This window comes from Schistocerca nitens, chromosome 6 (genome assembly GCF_023898315.1).
Source record: "Schistocerca nitens isolate TAMUIC-IGC-003100 chromosome 6, iqSchNite1.1, whole genome shotgun sequence".
NCBI lineage: Eukaryota > Metazoa > Arthropoda > Insecta > Orthoptera > Acrididae > Schistocerca > Schistocerca nitens.
Window position 1 is genome coordinate 257,969,882 of NC_064619.1, and position 20,267 is coordinate 257,990,148.

General features: G+C 39.5%; 1 protein-coding gene across 1 annotated transcript in view; it reads left to right on the top strand.

Moving 5' to 3' along the window:
* LOC126262313 (uncharacterized) overlaps positions 1–17,054 on the top strand; it is an 84,370-nt gene extending 67,316 nt beyond the window's left edge. Inside the window, exons 8-9 of the mRNA XM_049958864.1 lie at positions 1,316–1,460; positions 11,420–17,054. Coding sequence (XP_049814821.1) covers positions 1,316–1,460; positions 11,420–16,290 — 5,016 coding nt within the window. The 3' untranslated portion in view covers positions 16,291–17,054. The remainder of the gene's footprint in view (positions 1–1,315; positions 1,461–11,419) is intronic.
* Positions 17,055–20,267: the final 3,213 nt, after the last annotated feature.

A 20,267-nucleotide genomic window follows, 5' to 3' on the forward strand; every position in this document is an offset into this window, starting at 1 on the left:
AGAGGTGTGGAAATCTCGCATACAGACGTATGATACAAGTGACACCCAATCACCTGACCACATTCGAAGTCTGTGAGTCCCGCGGAGCAGCCCATTCTACTCTCTCTCAATGTCTAATGACTACTGAAGTACCTGGCAGTAGGTGCCACCACTATGCACCTAACACAAAAAAGTACATTTTTGGGGGTGTCCAGATAATTTGGATCACATAGTGTATGTATTGCAAAAAGACCATGAAGATAAAATTTGAGAGATTCGATCTCACATGGAGGCTTACTAGCAATCGTTCTTTCTACAAATCAGGTGTAACTGGAACAGGAAAAGGGGAAAGTGGCAGTGTTACACAAAATACCCTCCACCACACACCATAAGGTAGCTTGTGGAATGTATGTGTAGAAGCTCACAGATGTAAATGATATGATAATATCTAGTGAGTTGACTTTAGATTCTGATTGTGCTGTAATTTGGTTGAAAGTAGGAGTGTTGGTAAACATGGTAATTGGATGTTTTTATAGATGCATGCCTCATGAGGTGTGGTGGCAGAAGATTCAAGATAACTTTCGTGAAGGCTGCACATAAATTGCTTGGTTGTGTTATACACTGAAGAGCCAAAGAAACTGGTATAGGCATGCGTATTCAAATACAGAGTTATTTATTCAGGCAGAATATGTCACTGTGGTTACAGAATTGGTCTTTCACTCTGCAGCTGAGTGTGACTTTTTTGAAACTTAATGCTAAATTAAAGTTTTGTGCCGAATTAAGTCATGTATCTTGCCTGGATAGCTTTGTCAGTAAGAGAATTGCCCACAAAAGGTGAGGTTCTTTTTTGAAAATTCTCCATGCTAGACTATCCTGTGTAAGCCGCCTCATCTCTGCACGACAACTGCAACCATGTCACATTTCAACCTTCTTACTGTACTCTAATCTTGGTCCCCCTTTACAGCTTTTACCTCATACATGTCCCTCCACCACCAAACTGATGATTCCTCGATGCATCAGAATCAGTTCATCAACTGATTTCTTTTAGTCAAGTTGTGCCATAAATTACTTTTCTTCTCTATTTGAATCATTATCTCTGCATTAGAGATATGATCTACCCATCTAATATTCAACATTTTTCTGTATCACCAAGTTTCAAAAACTTCTGTTTGTATTTTTTTATTAAAAATATGTGAAATGAGAGTTCTAGGTAACCTTTTGAGATTGTACATGTATTGATTTGACTACAGCTGAGATTAGTGAATAGTGTAATTCATATGTGCCATTATTTCAGTGTCAGATCTGTAATCAGCTTTTCATGTCTAAAATGTCATAGCAGATTCATCAGAAGAATGATATTGAAAGAGCTCAACAATCTGAAACACAGATGAGAGAGGACTGTCCATTATTTCATAGAAAATTTAGAAGAAAAAACTCCGCAGAAGGTCATCAAGATAATGCTGGATCAGGTGTGCAAACAAGTAAGTGATTGTACTGCTCACATAATTTTTGACTTATTGATGAAACAAAGAATGTATTTTTTCTCATGAGAGTTGTCCATACTGTGGAATCACAAAACAAAGAATACAGTTGGTCAGTGTCAACGGTTCATCATACAAACATTTGTGTTTCATTGTGTGTTAAGTTATGAGCTTTGAAGGTAACTGGTGAGATGTAATATGTATAAAAACAAGTGTCTCACATCCACATGTATTTTGTGTTGAAATGTGTTCAATAGAAAATAGAGAATGTCTCATAGAGATGAGCTGTTCCATGGTTGCACAAATGATTTAAATAACCAGGTGAATTTTATGTTCTTATTCAGAGTAATGTATAAATTATCAGGTGGCATTGTGATTCATAGTAGAACATCTCTAAATAGTGTACACAACTGCCTATGCTGTTACTAATGATGAATTACATGTACAATACTTTATGAGATATGTACCCTAAATCACAGCAAAAGCCTATGACTGCAGCCAATGTATCTGCTTATAATTTAGTTCAAAAATATGAGAAAAACAAAGATGTTACAGTGGGTTAAAGGTCTTCTCTGTAGTCTAATAAACAAGGTGTGTTTGGGCATACAGGAAATAAAATTATAATTGCAGTTGTTATCTTCAGACAGCTGACAATATTTTTATTCACTAAAATGAAGCAGATATGGAAGTGAAGGAACAGATTTTACTAGGTGTCTAGATATAAACTGAATTATTTAAATGTTTATATGACGTTTTCAGATATCATGATACACAAGTGAACAATTTCTACTTATCATTTGATACTCCTTTGCTGAGGAGTTTGTCTGAATTGCTGACAGATGATAATAATTGGTGCAGTTCACTGATGTACCATCTGTCGACGCTGATATTGATGCTTCATTCTCTCCTTTGTGCACAGTTCACTGATTTGGAATATTCTGGCAGTAACATGTTGGACATGTTTTGTTAATAACTGAGTGCTACAAGGTTGTCCATTAGGAGTAGGTAACAGCATGCAGAGAGTATCACTCCAAAGAAATTGTACAGACTTTGTTGATATTTTAATGACATACAAATGTGAATGACAGGGACAAGCATATATTCAACACAATCACCCTGTCAATAGATCTATCTATATAAATGCGCATTGGTGTCAAAGGGATTAAATTCTTCATCTGGTGTAGATACCATTTAATAAATGTTCATTAACATATTTTTGAATGTGACATCGATGTCAATATTTCAGTATGCCACATTTTATAAGGGTGTGTTTTATTTTTTGACAAGAGGTTAGCTATAAATTTAAATGGTAATGTGACTTCTAGTTTAAGTGATGATGATATGAAAATGTGTAAAAAATTGAAAAATATTTTGTGTTGTCTGGTCTTCAGCATAAATTTTTAAGCTTGTGTATTTTAGTATGTTGTAGAATGACTGGTGTATCCATGCTTGTTTAGTGATCAGCCAGCCACCTGTATCTGTTGTCATATGTTAGTTGTTTGTCTCTTAACCTTTCTTCTTATTTTGTTTTAGGATAGATATCATGATTTTTAAGAATAGTGTATGTATGTGTGTGCGCGTGTGTGTGTTTTGTGGAACAATTTGATATTTGTTTAATTTAGTGAAAACACCTACATTTGTTGCTCCAGTTGCAATCACGGTGATGTAATGCTTTTTTTGTGTGAGTGCAATGGGCCAAAAAGTTGACTTCCTAATTAACTGACATCATTGTTGTCATATTGATGATACCTCTGATTTTGTTCATTTGTGTCTAATATTAGACACAGGACAGCAATGTGATTTTCTTGTGGATGTTTAAAGAGAAAGTTAATGGATGCTGTGTGTTGGGCTCTGTGAAGGTAATGAACATTTAAATAGTTCTGATATTTGAAAAAGAAATGTTTTGTTGATAAAAGAGGTTTATTTGTAGCATACCCATTTCTCACATTTTAAAACATTATTTGCCTTTACATGGTGTTGTTAGAAACAATCAAAAACAGCCATTCCTACTTCATATTCTTCGTACCACTATCATCTCTCCTTTGTCATTGTTCTGAATGTTGTTTAGACTCATTTTATGGGGAGAAAATCATTTTGGGGAGTTTATATGTGCCTGGGTTGCTCTGACATATGCTGGTGAAATTGGAGATGCTTCGTAGTTCTTATTCAGCAGTTTCCACTTAGTTACTTGTTCCATAGAGCATATATGCAAGTGTTATAATGTGGATTGTATCGATTTACTCAAGTTCTGACTTAGCCTTGGGCAGTGCTCAAACTAAGAGCCCCAGCTTCCAAATCCTGGTCATGATGTACAAAATTTCCACTGAATACCCTCTCAGATAATTTCCCATGTTGCTGGACTAGTAACAGTGCATCTAATTTGATGGCAGAGAGACTGAAAATTCTAAGCCTGTGTACCGTAATTATGGATTCCATTTACCTGCACAGGTTTCACAAGCTGATGCATTTGCAACAGTTGTTCGAGATATCATTGTCAATGCAGGCATGGTGTCATCAAACAAAGTTACGTCATAGCTGTTCTGATATCTCTGGTGTCATTCAAACAGTTTCACAGGGAGTAAGAACTCTTGTCAAGAGATCTTCTTTGGTCTCAACTGGTGTCTTGTACATGAGACTTTTCACATGGCCCTGCAAGAAGAAATCAAGTGGGGTGAGATCAGGTGAACCTGCTGGCCATGAAATAGGTTGAACATAAAATGCTTGATTTTGATGTGTGCTTCACAACCCGGTCCATTTGGATCCTCCACTCCACCACCAGCTTTCTGGAACTGCGCTGATGGAAGTTATCCTTACAATACGTTCGCTGCTCTCAAAATCATCCCAGCATCAACCTGCGGTAAACTACTGTCCCCGCCCCCTCTGTACTGTTGCCTCTTCCCAGTTCATGTCTCCTCACCTTCATTGTGCACCGTTCTCAGCCAATGCCCTGCCCTCCTCCCCCACCTTTTCCCCTTCTGTGCCCCTCTTCTTTTCTGCTCCCCATCCACCTCCTTCCCCCACAACCTCCTGATGCTGTGCATGGCAGTTTTGTCCTGTAATCATCTAGTCCCTGTATGTACACCAGGCTGTGCTGACTTCTCTGTCCCCACCAGTACCCTGCAATCACATCTCTTTTCCTGCGCTATTCTGTATTGCTACTTCGATTCTACACAACACACTTGCATTCTGGCTGGAGGAGCTGGAGTTGGTGGTCATGTGTGCATGAGGTGTGCCTGCTTGTGTGAATGTGTGTATATTTCCCTTTCTTCAGAAGGCTTTGACTGAAAGCTCAGTATGTAGCAGTCGTTTCATTGTGCCTGTCAGCAACTCAGTGTGTCATCATTACAGTGAGTAGCAATTTATCCCATTCATAATATTGTCAAATAACGAGTGCGATATGGTCCAGGAACCTGGTCAGTATGTCTCTGTCTGAGACAATATTGTGTACACTGGTGCATTTAAGTTGAGATAAAGGAGAAACAGGTCTAGTATATAATCACTTACTATGCTGCCCTCATGTTAATTGATAATGAGTGTTGACGGTTCTTCAGAAATGTTGTACAGGGATTCTAATTGGCCCAAACAAGACTACTATATGTATTTAGCAGTCTGTCTCTGGTGAAACAGATTTCATCCATGAAAAGCTTCTACATATGCAGGAAAGTGAGGATCGACTGTAGGGTGCTGCAAGAACTATTGATGGAAGATGACATGACATCTGAGGTCAACAGGTATCGAAGCAAGCACTTTCTGTGGGTGGTAGGGGTGTACCTTCATTTTCGGTAATATTTGCCACTCAGTACTCTGCAAAACATCAGTTTCACATGCAACTGATTGAGTGCTGATCGCAAGTGCCCTTGCAACTGCATGTCAGGAGACTTCTTAGAGTGTTGTCTTTAGCCATTGTAATGTTGTGAGATTTGTTATTCGACACAATTGACCAAAAATATTAACTCCCACACCCAGTTAGTAGTTAATTAGTTACTAATTCCTTATATCATATTCATGATAACTGTTAGGGTATGGAACGGGCCAATAAAACAAACATAAAACACATCACATATCTAAAAATGAAAAAATATTTATGACTAGTCTGTCAGATGTTTTCGTTTCCGTGGATAGATTATCAAACAGTTTTACAGCTGCATATTTCATCCTGTTCTGTGCCAAAATAAGATTCATTATAGGGAAATGTAACTCATTTTTCTCACTGGTTCTGTACGTGTCAATATGTCTGTCAATCTCAAACTTAAGGGGACTGTTGATAACAAATTTCACACATGAATAAATGCTCTGTGATGCTGTGGTTAATAGGTCCAGTCACTTAGAGATGCCTACAAGATGTACATGTGAGAACCCTACACATGATTACTTTCCTTTGTGCAGTGAATACTACTTGCCTAAGTGAGGAGCTACCCCAGAATAGCGTGGCATCCCATAAGACATGAGTAAATGAAAATACGCAAACTTACTGACTTCTGTATCCACAAATTAGGCAATTATTCATATGGCAAAAGAAGCCAGCAAGTCTATTCAATTCTGTTCAGAGATATTATTTTCAAAATATATGTCATTCTCCCTCTAAGTCAGTTGTATCCAGTGATGTTTCATTCATTCTCATATTTTCAGCACATTAAAATTTATTCATGGTTTTTCCACTGAGTACCACTGGGGCCAATGTGATCCCACCTTAAATTGTTTGTTTCTTTCTTGAACGTACCATTTATGAAAATAAAATGAATAATGTTATTTTGAATAGCCCTTACATGATACACCTGCAACAATGAAAATATTATTTCCCACATATTTGTACCCATTTCTAGGGTTCCTTGCATCAGTTGCTGTTGTACCATTCTAGTCAAAATCCTGGCAGAGAATGTAATTCAGCTGCTCCAATCCTGGATGGTACTGAGTCATAAGAGGAACACTCCCCTAGATGGGCCATGAATAGTTGGCATAGGATGGTACCACGCAGGTCTCCATAGCTATACCCTGAATTTGTTTGTAGGTAATGCCTTCAAAGGAGAAATAATTCAGGGTGAGAACACAGTTTGTCATGGCAACTAGGAAGGAAGTTGAAACTTCCTGGCAGATTAAAACTGTGTGCCGGACCGAGACTCGAACTCGGGACCTTTGCCTTTCACCGGCAAGTGCTCTATCATCTGAGCTACCCAAGCACGACTCACGCCCTGTCCTCACAGCTCACTTCCGCCAGTACCTCGTCTCCTACCTTCCAAACTTTACAGAAGCTCTCCTGCGAACCTTGCAGAACTAGCACTCCTGAAAGAAAGGATATTGCGGAGACATGGCTTAGCTACAGCCTCAGGGATGTTTCCAGAATGAGATTTTCACTCTGCAGCAGTGTGTGCACTGATATGAAATTTCCTGGCAGATTAAAACTGTGTGCCGGACCGAGATTCGAACTCGGGACCCCTACCTGTTGCAGGCAAGTGTTCTACCATCTGAGCCATCGTGCATGGGTAGCTCAGATGGTAGAGCACTTTCCCGTGAAAGGCAAAGGTCCCGTTAGCTCAGATGGTAGAGCACTTTCCCGTGAAAGGCAAAGGTCCTGAGTTCGAGTCTCGGTCCGGCACACAGTTTTAATCTGCCAGGAAGTTTCATATCAGCGCACACTCTGCTGCTGAGTGAAAATCTCATTCTGGAAACATTCCCGAGGCTGTGGCTAAGCCATGTCTCCGCAATATCCTTCCGTTCATGAGTGCTATTTCTGCAAGGTTCGCAGGAGAGCTTCTGTAAAGTTTGGAAGGTAGGAGACGAGGTACTGGCAGAAGTGAAGCTGTGAGGACGGGGCATGAGTCGCGCTTGGGTAGCTCAGATGGTAGAGCACTTGCCCGTGAAAGGCAAAGGTCCCGAGTTCGAGTCTTGGTACGGCACACAGTTTTAATCTGCCAGGAAGTTTCATATCAGTGCACACTCTGCTGCAGAGTGAAAATCTCATTCAGGAAGGAGGTTGTTTGATTCGAATCTGTCAAATGTTGGAAAGTAGTGTTAAATAGCAATAAGACCATGGGCATTAGGAATGTTAGTGTAAAGGGAGGGGTGTGTGTGTGTGTGTGTGTGTGTGTGTGTGTGTGTGTGTGTGTGTGTGTGTGTGTGTGAGAGAGAGAGAGAGAGAGATTCCAGTGAAGCCTTTTTTGGCCGAAAGCTTACTTGTTTGACAGTCTTTTTGTTGTGGCTATCTACAGCTCAACAACTCTGCTCTGTGGTGAACAGCAATCTATCCTTTTCATAATATTGTCATTATGCAGCCTGGATTTTCCATTGTTTGATATAAAATTTTTTTGTCATATGTAATTTTACTAATTGGATTAGGGAGCCTTATAAGATGAGTTACAAAATTTACATTAAAATCACCGGAAATTAATAATGCCTTATTTTTCTATGACAGAGAGCATGGTAATCTATCAAAATTTTTCATGAATATTTCCTAGTTACCCAGTGGAGATGTGTGTATTACGACAGTCACATTATCAAACAATAGAAAATCCAGGATGGAATGTAAAAATATTGTGAGAAGGAAAGTTACTTCTCACCATATAGCGGAGATGCTGAGTTGCAGATAGGCACAACAAAAAGACTTCCATACTTAAAGCTTTTGGCCAGTGGCCTTTGTCAAAACACACACACACACACACACACACACACACACACACACACACACACACACACACAAGCATATGTATGTATGGAAGGGACTTCTTGGTATGGAATGATGGAATGAGTGGCAGCTGTCAAAGTGGAGGTATTTCTGTTGGTTAGTAGGTTTGTGATATAGATGGAGGTACCGATGTAGCCATCTTGGAGGTGGAGGTCAACATCGAGGAAGGTGGCTTGTTGGGTTGAGTAGGACCAGGTGAAGCAAAGGGGGGAGAAGTTGTTGAGGTTCTGGAGGAATGTGGATAGGGTATCCTCACTTTCGATCCAGATAACAAAGATGTCATCAATGAATCTGAACCAGGTGAAGGGTTTAAGATTCTGTGTTTTTAGGAAGGAGGTTGTTGGTTTGTGTTCAATAGCGGTAAGGCCATGGGCATTAGGAATGTTAGTGTACAGGGAGTTGGCATCAATAGTGATGAGCAGGGCACCATGTGGTAAAGGGACAGGAACTGTGGAGAGTCAGTGGAGGAAATAGTTGGTATCTTTTATATAGGAGGGTAGGTTCCGGGTAATAGGTTGAAGGTGTTAGTCTAGAAGAGCAGAGATTCTCTTAGTGGAGGCAGACAGCAGAGATTCTCTCAACGGGGGCACAGTGACCGGCCACAATGACCAACTATATCCTCACCCACAATTACTTCTCCTTTGAAGGCATTACCTACAAACAAATCCAGGGTACGGCTATGAGCACCTGCATGGAACCATCCTATCCAATCAATTCATGAGCCATCTAGAGAAATCCTTCCTAAAAACCCAGAATCCTAAACCCCTCACCTGGTTCATATTCATTAATGACATCTTTGCTATCTGGATCGAAGGTGAGGAAACCCTATCCACATTCCTACAGACCCTCAACAACTTCTCCCCCATTTGCTTCACCTTGGCCTCAACAAGCCACCTTCGTAGACGTTGACCTCCACCTCCAAGATGGCTACATCAGTACCTCCATCCACATCAAACCTACTAACCACCAGCAATACCTCCACTTCAACAGCTGCCACCCATACCATACCAAGAAGTTCCTTCTGTACAGCCTAGCCACCCATGGTAATCGCATCTGCAGTGATGAGCAGTCCCTCTCGAAATAATACCAAGGGTCTCACTGAAGCTTTCACTGACCATAATTATTTTCTCAACCTCGTACAAAAACAAATCTCCCATGCCGTTTCTTTCCAGTCTCCCACCTTCCAAAGTTCCACCATCCGGCCACAGAGGAACATTCTCCTCGTATCTCAGTATCACCCAGGACTGGAGCAACTGAATTACATACTTTGCCAGGGTTTCGATAACCTCTCGTCGTTCCCTGAAATGAGAAATGTCCTGCCCATTATCCTTCCCACCCATCCCACAGTGGTACTCCACTGTCCACCGAACCTACACAGTATATTTGTCCATTCTTACACAACCCCTGCTCCTAATCCCTTACCTAATGGCTTGTACCCCTGTAATCTAGATGCAAGACCTGTCCCATATATCCTCCCACCACCACCTACTCCAGTCCGGTCCCTAACACCACCTATTCATCAAAGGCAAGGGCTACCTGTGAAACCAGTCATTTGGTCTACAAGCTAAGCTGCAACCATTGTGCTGAATTCTATGAAGGCAATGCAATCAAAAAACTATCTGTCCACATGAATGGCCATTGACAAACTGTGGCCAAGAAACAAGGGGACCACCCTGTTGCTGAACATGCTGCCAAACATGATATTCTTCATTTCAATGACTGCTTCACAGCCTGTGCCATGTGGATCCTTTCCACCAACACCAGCATTTTCTGAAATGCACAGGTTCCTTCCTTGCAGTACATCCTACATTCACGTAACCCTCCTGGCCTCAATCTTCGTTAGTCGCTGTCCTCACCTGTCCAGGCCCTTCCCTGCTCCCATTCCAGCACTACATAGCCATCATTCCACCACCACACCCAGCTTTTTTATTTATTTTTTAAATTTCTCTCTCTCTCTCCTTTTCCACTACTTCGCCCCCCCCCCTTTCCCCTCCCCACATCTGCTCTGCCCTCTGCCTAGCCTGCAGCACTTCATTGTCCACTATCCCCACCATACTATCCCTCCTCCTTTCACGCACCCAGTCGCCACTCACATCATGCAGTGGTGCTGCTGCTCGCTGTGTGGTTTCAGTTGCCTGAGACTGCAGCCATGTGCGTGAGTTGTGTGTGTGTGTGTGTGTGTGTGTGTGTGTGTGTGTGTGTGAGTGCACGCGCATGCACGCGCCCATTTGTGTGTCTGTTGTTGACAAAGGCCATTGGCCAAAAGCTTTAAGCATGAAAGTCTTTTTGTTGTACCTATCTGCGACTCAGCATCTCTGCTATATGGTGAGTATCATCTTTCCCTCTTATAATATTGTAACAATTACATTATTATATTTCCCAATATTAACCCACAAGCACATGCTTCTATATCCTAATCTTTACACAATTATTTATTTCTACATTTTTGCATTACATTGATTTTTTTTATTAATGTGATGATAACTCCATTATCCACATTGTCTCTACATGAATATGCGTCTAATTTATAACCACTTATGAGAAGGTTTTCTGTGCCTGTTGTTGCTCAGACAGACAATTGACATCAATTTTTTTCAGCTGCTAAGGGCTTGCAAGCAAATTAGCAACTTAATTACTTTGTTTTTTTCCCACATAATATGCTGATGAAGGAATCTGATTTCTCTTTTCATTCTATTATTATAAGACTAAATGGGACTCTCTGTCAGTTTGTTCCCTTAATACTGTCTTGGTGAATTCTGAATTTTGATCTAAAGTTGGTGTCTCGCCTGATTCCAAAACCACAAGGATATGCCTTTGTGTACTGTTGGACACCCTTGTGTCTTCTAATAGATCTGCTAATTTGTTCTTACCTCTTCTATTCAGTTGTAGCCCATAAGAAGTACAACCCCATATTGCATTTGTCTGAAGGAGCCTCAGCTCCTTGTTTACTTGCTTAACAACAGAGTTAAGCCAGGGCTCATCATGGTGCCACATAACTTCCATAAAACTCACATTTGTGTGCTCATTAGCTGCTCTTATTTTGTGTTTGGCACCACTAATAGTGTATTTTTCATTTTTAGTCAGGATATTTCCAGCTGTCCCAACTATCAACACCTGATCTTCTTTTTCAAAGTACTCATACATGTTTCCAAAGTTTTCAGTGAATATTAGTTTTACATTTGTATTGCTAAATTCTCTTCTGTACAGTTGGAAATTCCTGCAATACATTTAATGTAAGAATCCTTGAATTTGATCAATATTTTGTTTTGTTTTGCTTTAGGTTCTGCTCCAGGCACAGAAAGGAGAGCCCATCTTGTAAACAGAAACCAGCTGCAAAAAGTAGTGAAATTCAGTCAGCCATCTGAAATACGTGCAAGTACAATTGCTTGTGTTAAGAAGTTGCTTGAATGTGCTAGAGAGAAACAAAGAAAACGGGGTAGATACCATAAGTATTCACCAGAAATACGTGAACAAATTGCCCAGTATGTTACTGAAAAAGGTGCTAGTGAAGCTGCTCGCTATTTCTCAAAGAAACTTGGCAGAGTTGTAAGTGAAAGTACTATACGTAATATTTTTAAAATTCATAATAGTTACACACCAGAGCTGAAACAGGAAATTGGAAAATATGCCGTGATATATGGTGTTCGGGCTGCATCAGATCATTTCACTCAGAAATTGGGACGTGCCACAAGGTTGGGTATAGTACACAAATTTAAAAGATTATATCTTAGTCAAATTCCAACACAACTAAAGAAGAAAATCAACAAGAAAAGGTCTAATGCAAGTCGTAAAAGACATTACAGTGACGAACTTAAAGAAGAGATAGGAAATTATGCTTTTAAATATACTGTTGGTGCTGCTATACAGCATTATTCAAGAAAATTTGGTCATCCCATAACAGAAACTGTAGTTCGTAGATTCCGAAAAATGTATTTGCAGAAGACTTTTGAAAAACAGTCTCAATGGAAGCAGAAACAGGAGCAGTTGGCAGTTCAACAGAAAGGAAAACAACTGCAGCATGAAAGAGCACAACAACAAATACATTTGAACATCCAAGAAAATACTTTTAAACATCAGATGGAACAGACCTTTCCACAAAACCACATTCATGAGAGTTGTGTACAAAGTGCAGACACAGTCAGTGCAATGCAGACTATAAATATTTTGCAAAGTTCTATGAGTGTTCTAAATGACCCTCAGTTCAGTGACTCTCCTAACACTATATTTCCATCACCAGCTGCTGTGTCGTCCAACTGCGCCTCCTTCAATCAACACACTAGTTCTGTTCTTGATATACAGCCTTACACCCAGTGCAGTGGCTCAGTTATTTCATCATCATTAGTATTCCCGAGCCAGTTTAATCATATTGTGGATAGTACCCCAGTTTCAAATGATCCTAATATTTCTGTCCAAGAGTATCAGCATAATGAGCTTTACTCATATTATAATGAACACAGTCAGCGAGGAGACATAAACTCAATCTCAGGAAACAACTACATTTCTTCATTGCAGCTACCACCATTGTCACATTTTTCTGATGCTGAGCTTGCTAATAAGACAATATCTGCTCTCGATGGAATGCCAGCACATCCCAGAAAACAACAGAGTTTTCATCTATCAAACAGCAGCAGTCATGGCACTGATAGACTTGTATCACAAATTCATTCTGTGTTGTCACAAACTGGAGATGTCCTTTTCCAGCAAGAGGGTATTCCACAACTGACTGAGACTAATGCTACCATTCAGTTAAATTCAGATCAGGCTGGAGGGGGAAATACAAATGACACAATACCAACCACTAAATATTCAGGTGACAGTTGTCGGTTGCACACCAGTCCATCGTGTTTCTCTGTCAGTCATGTTTGTACTAAAGCATCAACTGAATATAGTGTGAACACCTTGTTCGATGACCAGAATAACACTTTTTTGCTGCCACCTAGGGGAGATTGTAATATTTTAACATATAACAAATGTAATGAGGTTAAAGCACTCAACGTACCATATCCATCTGGACCGGCGACAGTTCATGAAGCTAATTCCACCAATTCATCAACGTTTTTGTTGAATAAAGATGCCAAATCTCCAGTACCAGCTTCTGATGTTACTAACAGTCATTTATATTCAGTCCAGTGTACACCAGATACACTTCAGCCACTAGAGCCAGAGGCAACAAATGTCTTGCAAATACATGAGACAACTGCCACATTAAACTCATCACCACCGCTAAGTACTCTGAGCTCTCAAAACTCTGAGCAGCAATCACCATTATCTTTTGTAATAAGCAGCACTAATGCACCAGTCACTCAAAAAACTTTAAAAACATCTATCACACCTGCATCATCAGTGATATGTGAGGTAATAAAAAATATAAAACCAGTTACATCAGACCCATCTGTATTGCCAGCTGATGTTCCTCAGAAGCCTGCAACACCTTTATCTTCATCTTTGTTCAAAGAGAAACAAATAGATACATCAGCTACTATGTATCCTTCCTGCTCTGTATCAGTGCTAAAGGAAACCATGTCTTCTAGCACCAGTCACCCTTTTTTAGTACAATCACCAGTCAACCGGGCAGCACCATTGTATACTGTAGCTACCACATCTTCAAGGACTACAACAAAAAGTGTAGCATGTGCTTATGCAATAACTCTTGCTCAAGAAGAAAAAAAGAAAATAAAGGTACCTCTCTGGTACTTTTCTCAATCACAGCTCACAGAGCCACCACCTCTTGTTGCTATTACCCAGTCAAAACTATCTCTTGGACAGTCTCCTTCACATGTGACTGTGTTTCCAGTAACATCTGTAACAGAAACACTTTGTACAGTGGACTCAAGACTGAAAATTCCCCCACTTGCAGTGCTGTCCCACCCTACTCCCAGTCAATTAAGTGAATCAACTCCATTACAGAACTCAGTCATCACTGGTCATTCACACTCATCTGAAAAACAGTCTCCTGTGTATCAACTTGATTCAGCACATACACTTTACCAGCATGAAAAAGTGAAAACATTAAAGCCATTAATTAGTTCAGAGGAAACACTAGATCAGAGCACTGATAATCAGTCAAAATTGTCAGACAGGGATTCTTCGGTATATCCAATAGATAAGGCAGTCATGTCATCTGTGTCATCGGGTTCAAATACAGATCATGCTAAAAACAAATTCAACTCTATGCAGAAGAAAATTTCACCTTCAGCAGGGTCTTCATCTTCATTGCATTCTGTGAACAATTTAATAATAATGCAAAATCATGGCACAGTTTCACAATCACTATCATCATTGGTGGCATCACATCAAATGACTCTCATTCCTGAAGGTGCTATTACACATGCAGGTACTGCACAAACAAAACCAAATTTTGTAGAAAACATTCATCACAGTACCTCTGTATCTTCTTCAGTCCAAAATACCAACATGTTAGCTGCAAAACTGAATCTCTTGGGATCAGCATGTTCTGTTGCTCATATTGGTCATCCAAAAACTGGCTCATCACCAAAGATACCTGAGTTAGCAAACTCACCTGTCACAGACACAAGACCATCAGCTGCAACAGTTTCAGTGCAGGCCTTGACAGCTGTATCAGACTTTAAACACACTGTGACAACTGCTTCCACAAATTCACATGTAATTGTTATGTCCTCACAGGCCGCAGCTGTATGCAGGCCTAAAGTGTCAACAGTATTAAGCTCAACATCTGTGGACACTGCAATACCAGTAAATTCTTTACCAGATTTAACCTCTATTAATGTCCAATCAAGTACTGAGGAAATCCCCATCATTGTTGAATACCACAACGAAGAAAAGCAGGGTATGGAAAGTAGATCTGAGGTGCCGACAGATTCGAAACATCTAACTACATGCAGAAGTAAAGGTGAGGTACACAATCCAGTTGTGACACTTCCAGCAATACATAATTTAAATTATATTACTGTGGCATCATCAAACACACCAGTAATGAGTCATAAGCTTACAGTCCCTTGCAACAACACTGGATCAAATTGTACATCTACACAAGATTCTTGCATCACTTCAAACTCTTTGACAACACCAAAACCAGGGAATTCGTCCCCATGCTATACAGGCTCCATAAGTAGTAGTAATACTTCATGGAATGGTGTTACCAGAATACTTTCTACTAATAATTTATCAGATAATGCCATTATATCTTCTAGTAATGCTCCAGCAACTGCCACAGCTGTAAGCCCCTCGCTTTTGAATAAAAACTGTTTGGCATCAAAGAGTACTTCATTAGACTACTTGGCTGAAGTATCCTTAACTAATACTTCAGCAAGTACAGCAGCTACATCTGCTGCACTTCACATTTTCTTGGACAACCTGCCTGAAATAAGCTCTAGTAGAACTATTGTGAAACATTCCAATCCAATATCAAACAGTAAAAATTCATCAACCTTTACAGACACAACATTTTCGTATAAAAGTAAAGGATCCCTAAGCTGTACTGCAGCAAGTTATACAGATACAACATATTCAAGAAAAAATTTGTCTAGTACCAATGCTACACCACTCTCTGCTAATAACTCACTGAAAAGTACAGTCAGAGTTTCATCTAGTAAAGACTTGTCGACTGGTTTAGAGGCTCCTGACATTACCAAAGGTGATGATAAACCTAACCCTGTTGCTACTAAAAAATCTCAAAAAAAAGTGTTGTCAAGAAGTTTTAAAGGCTGTAAACGAGGAAATTACTGTGTATATAGCCCTGAACTACGTGCTGAAATGGGTAGATATGCTGCAGAACATGGAAGTCAGCAGGCGTGTTTGTATTTCAAACATGTTCTCGGAGTTGAGATTCCATCAAGTACAATGAGAACACTTAGAGACAAATATTTATTGAAACGTGAACATTGTACATTTGATCAGAAGGTTTTGAATAAGGAGGTAACATCATTGGGATATGGACAACGTGGAAGGCCAATGAGGTTGGGGAAATATGATGAGGAAGTTCGTCGGTGTATACAAGAAATAGTAAAAACAGGTGAACCTGTGTCATCTTACCTTGTCATTGAGACAGCAAGGCAAGTGTTAATGCAGTATGACCCCAGTCTTCTGGAAGAAAATGGTGGGAACATAAAATTGAATGTTTCATGGGCAAAGTCATTCTTGAGGCGCACAGGTTTAAGAAATAATTCATAACACATGTAGCAGCACAAAAAATGATTAGTTTCCTAAAAGGAAACAAAAAGTAATCGATTCTTGGAAAAGCCGGCCGCTGGTGGCCGAGCGGTTCTGGCGCTACAGTCTGGAACCGCGCGACTGCTACGGTCGCAGGTTCGAATCCTGCCTCGGGCATGGATGTGTGTGTTGTCCTTAGGTTAGTTAGGTTTAAGTAGTTCTAAGTTCTAGGGGACTTATGACCTCAGCAGTTGAGTCCCATAGTGCTCAGAGCCATTTGAACCATTTGATTCTTGGAAAACAACAAAACCTGAGCTTACACATTCTTGTCAGGCTGTGATATCATTTTATACCTGTTTTAAATATGTTTATGTTTTTTAGTAATAAGGATTTACTGTAAGTTGGGAGTGCTCTTGGTATCATGTATCCTCCATTTTAAATGCCACAGTTCTATGTGGCATATAAGTAGTGACTCAGAGCATTCATACTATACTATGCAACTTGTTGGGGCTGCTCATATTAGTTGAATGTTCTAAGATTGGCTGCACTCCACTATTTTGTAAAACGTGATTCTGAATAGTGGAACTTGACATTTTACTATTGCTGTTAAATGTTAGGAATGCTCATGGAAGTGTAAGCAAAAATATCTAGAAGAAAAGCATATTTTTTTTATCTTTGTAATTTTGGAAATCAAATTTCTGCTATTTCTCTTAACTGTTAATACATGCTTTTCCTACATGAATCACTGCTTGTCCCAAATGTTTGTTATTTTATATTGTTGTGTGTATGCTGTGTTTGTGAATAAAATACAATGAAAATTTGTTTATATAACACACACAATGTTGAATGAAATATTCATTTAAATATAGATCAAGCAGGAGCAGAGATATAACATACCAACAGCCATGAAATTGTTTGATATTAGAACCAAAATCAGAGGAAAGATATGGAGAAAATTGAACTAATCAGATGTTAATTTGGAAAATTGTGATGTGACAAGCTTTTGAGCTTGGTGGTGAAATGCGAGTATTCTGTGTGTGTCTATCAGTAGTGTTTTTGCTTTACCCAGAATGTAGACACAGGCTGGTTGCAGCTAGGTCATATGGTGAATAACAGCTATCAGAAGGTGTGATCTGAGATGCTGCAACCACCATGAGGAGGTAAGCCAGAGGGGCAAGGACTCAGGGTTTTCTGGTGGCGAGGGCAGTTATGGTCACTCGAGCTAGACACTGAGAAATGGCAAGTTTCGATATTTTTCTAGTAGAAGAGGGACAATATGGAGACTGAACTAGCAGAAGTATACAAAACGGAAGGCTGACCAAAGGAAAGAAATTTAGACCCTGATTTAATGAGATGTATGCCCGGTCTATCCTATTTGTAAGTTATGGCTGATTAAAGCTGATTGAACATGTTATATAAAATGCCAGAAACTAGAAATCGTTGTCAGTGTAATTAACTAATAGGTGATGCTAGATACCATGCATCTATGGGCACCCACCAAAAGAGAAGGAAAAGAATGACATGGGGTAGATGCCGTATATGTTTATGTACTATTACTAACTAGAAATTTCTTTTGCAAAACTATTTGGGGGTAGCAAGAACATGAAAACAGCCAATTATGCAATAAATGAATAACTACTTCAGATATTAAGTATATGATATCAGTGCCAATATTTTGGTAGTTTGAGTTTTTCTATAGACCTAAGGTGTAATAATCACTATAAAAAGTAGTTACCTAGCAGAAATTGCCAGTTTGCTAACAAGTAGTGCGAACGAGAATATATACTTCCAGAGCATGGAAGCATGGGCACCTTCAAATTTTTGCTGTCATAGGATGCAGAAGTTGACACTCTATGACAAAAAGGCCACACCAGGACGTAGAATTACATACTTAGAGAATCTCATGAGAGTGAGTCATGTCGATGTAGATTTTCGTCAAGTTGAGCTCATTTTCCATGAGTGAAGTCACTTGGGAATAAGAATTATGAGATGAAATCACAATTAGAACAATTTTGCGTTCACAGATTGTTGACTTTTAATGTTTTGTGGTATAGCAAAGAAAGACTGTAACTTTTTTCGCTGTAGTCAGGACATTAAAATTACAACGTGAATGGTTGCTGTTGGAATTGTGTTATTTGTGAGATACTTCGTGGAACTCAGGTGGAGTCTAACTTTTGTGGAACTTTGTTATTATTTCTGAAGTAAATGCTCCTCTTCTGACTGATGAGACTTAGTGCAATACAGCATTCTATCAACTGCTGGACATTCATAGGTGTACAAATAGGCTTTTATATTAAATTGAGCATTGACTAAACTTCAATACAGCTAGTGTCATCTACTGTTGTTTATTGACAACCTGCCACCACCTATAAAAATTTATATCAGCTTACATGCTGGTTAGTTAGTGGAACATATTATAGCACTCATTATATCATGTGAATAAAGACCCAGTTATGTTTCAGAGGAACAATATTTTCTGAGCTCGTGTTGGTTGTGTGTCAACAGATCATTTTCTTTGAGGTACTTCATAGTGTTCAAACACAGTGTATGTCCCAAAAACTACAGGAAATCAATGTCAGTGGTATGGCTCTTTAAATTAGCATATTCTACTTCCTTTCTTGTGTTGGTTTAATCTGTGCAATTTTCCAGTCTTCGTGTACAGAGGTTTTTTTTTTAAGTGAATGGTTGTATATGACTGCTAAAAATACAGCTGTTCCATGAGCATACTCTGAAAGGAGTATAATTGTACTTGGTCTGCACCAGAAAACTTGCCTTTGTTGTGTGACTCAAGTTTTCACTGGTTAGTACTTAGTTATACTAATATCCTAACAATGGTCTATAACAGAGTGAAGCTTTTAATGCAACAAAATTTTGATAGGTTAACAATTTAGTATTCACCTAAGATACTTCTGATGGCATCTGCAGCAGTATTAAACCTAAGAAAACTTTTTTGTCATATGCATTTTTAACTCAACAGGAAACATCTTCAAACAGTAGTTTTGCATCTTCTCATGTACGAGAAAAGAATTCATCTCTCCTTAAGCAAGAGAGATAGCAGCCATGAAAAATCTATTTGAATGGGGAAGTAAAGCCCTTATTGCTTTTGGAGCTGTGTGAAGTACAGGGTGTCTCACAAAAGAAGCCCGGGACGGGTCCATGGGTTACACGTCACGGCCACTGGCTGTCGCCACCGCATCTGCCGCTGCCCCCATGCCCAACTTGCAGACACTTATCTGCCGGTGGTCAGCTGTGCGCACGCTTCCCCTGTGTTAAGCATAAACAACGTTCCCATCTGACTAACTAAAGCTTGCCTTTATTTACAGTAAGTGCTCAAAATGATGTCCCACTATGCTACGAGTAACGTGACATCTCCTGAACACGTTAGCAAACAGTCAGTGAATTTGGCTGCCGAAAGCTGGGAAATGACTAACCGAACCCTATCCTCCAACTCTTCGAGCATGTGGAGATTGGTTGCATACATCTTGTCTCTTAACACATTCTTAGTTAACTGAGATTGTAATGCCATTTATTAAGCACCTCTGAACAAAGTATGTGACGTTAATATAACCACAGAGTAAAAAAGCCATCATGACACAAAATGGAACTTCAACAAGAACAAATTCTCCATTATGTATGAGGTAATGTTGTTATGAGAACTGGATCATGCTGGATAATGAAGGTCCACTATTAAGACAAATCTATCTTACAGACATACACTGACAGTAAGGTATAACTGCAACAAGTTTTAATGCAAATCTGAGCTGCATCTAAAGTTTAATGACATAAATAGAACTGTCCACACCAAGCATATGTCAAATTCAAAATATTTAAGTAAATACCGTATGGTCATATCATTACTGATACCTCCATTATCCACATTTGATGCATCTACAAATAAAATTTTGTTCTCTGTATCAAGTGATTTGTAAAAATAGGCAAAGTATGAAATTTAGTCGCCAATATATTAATACCAGCTTTAGTACCACCAATTAGACAAT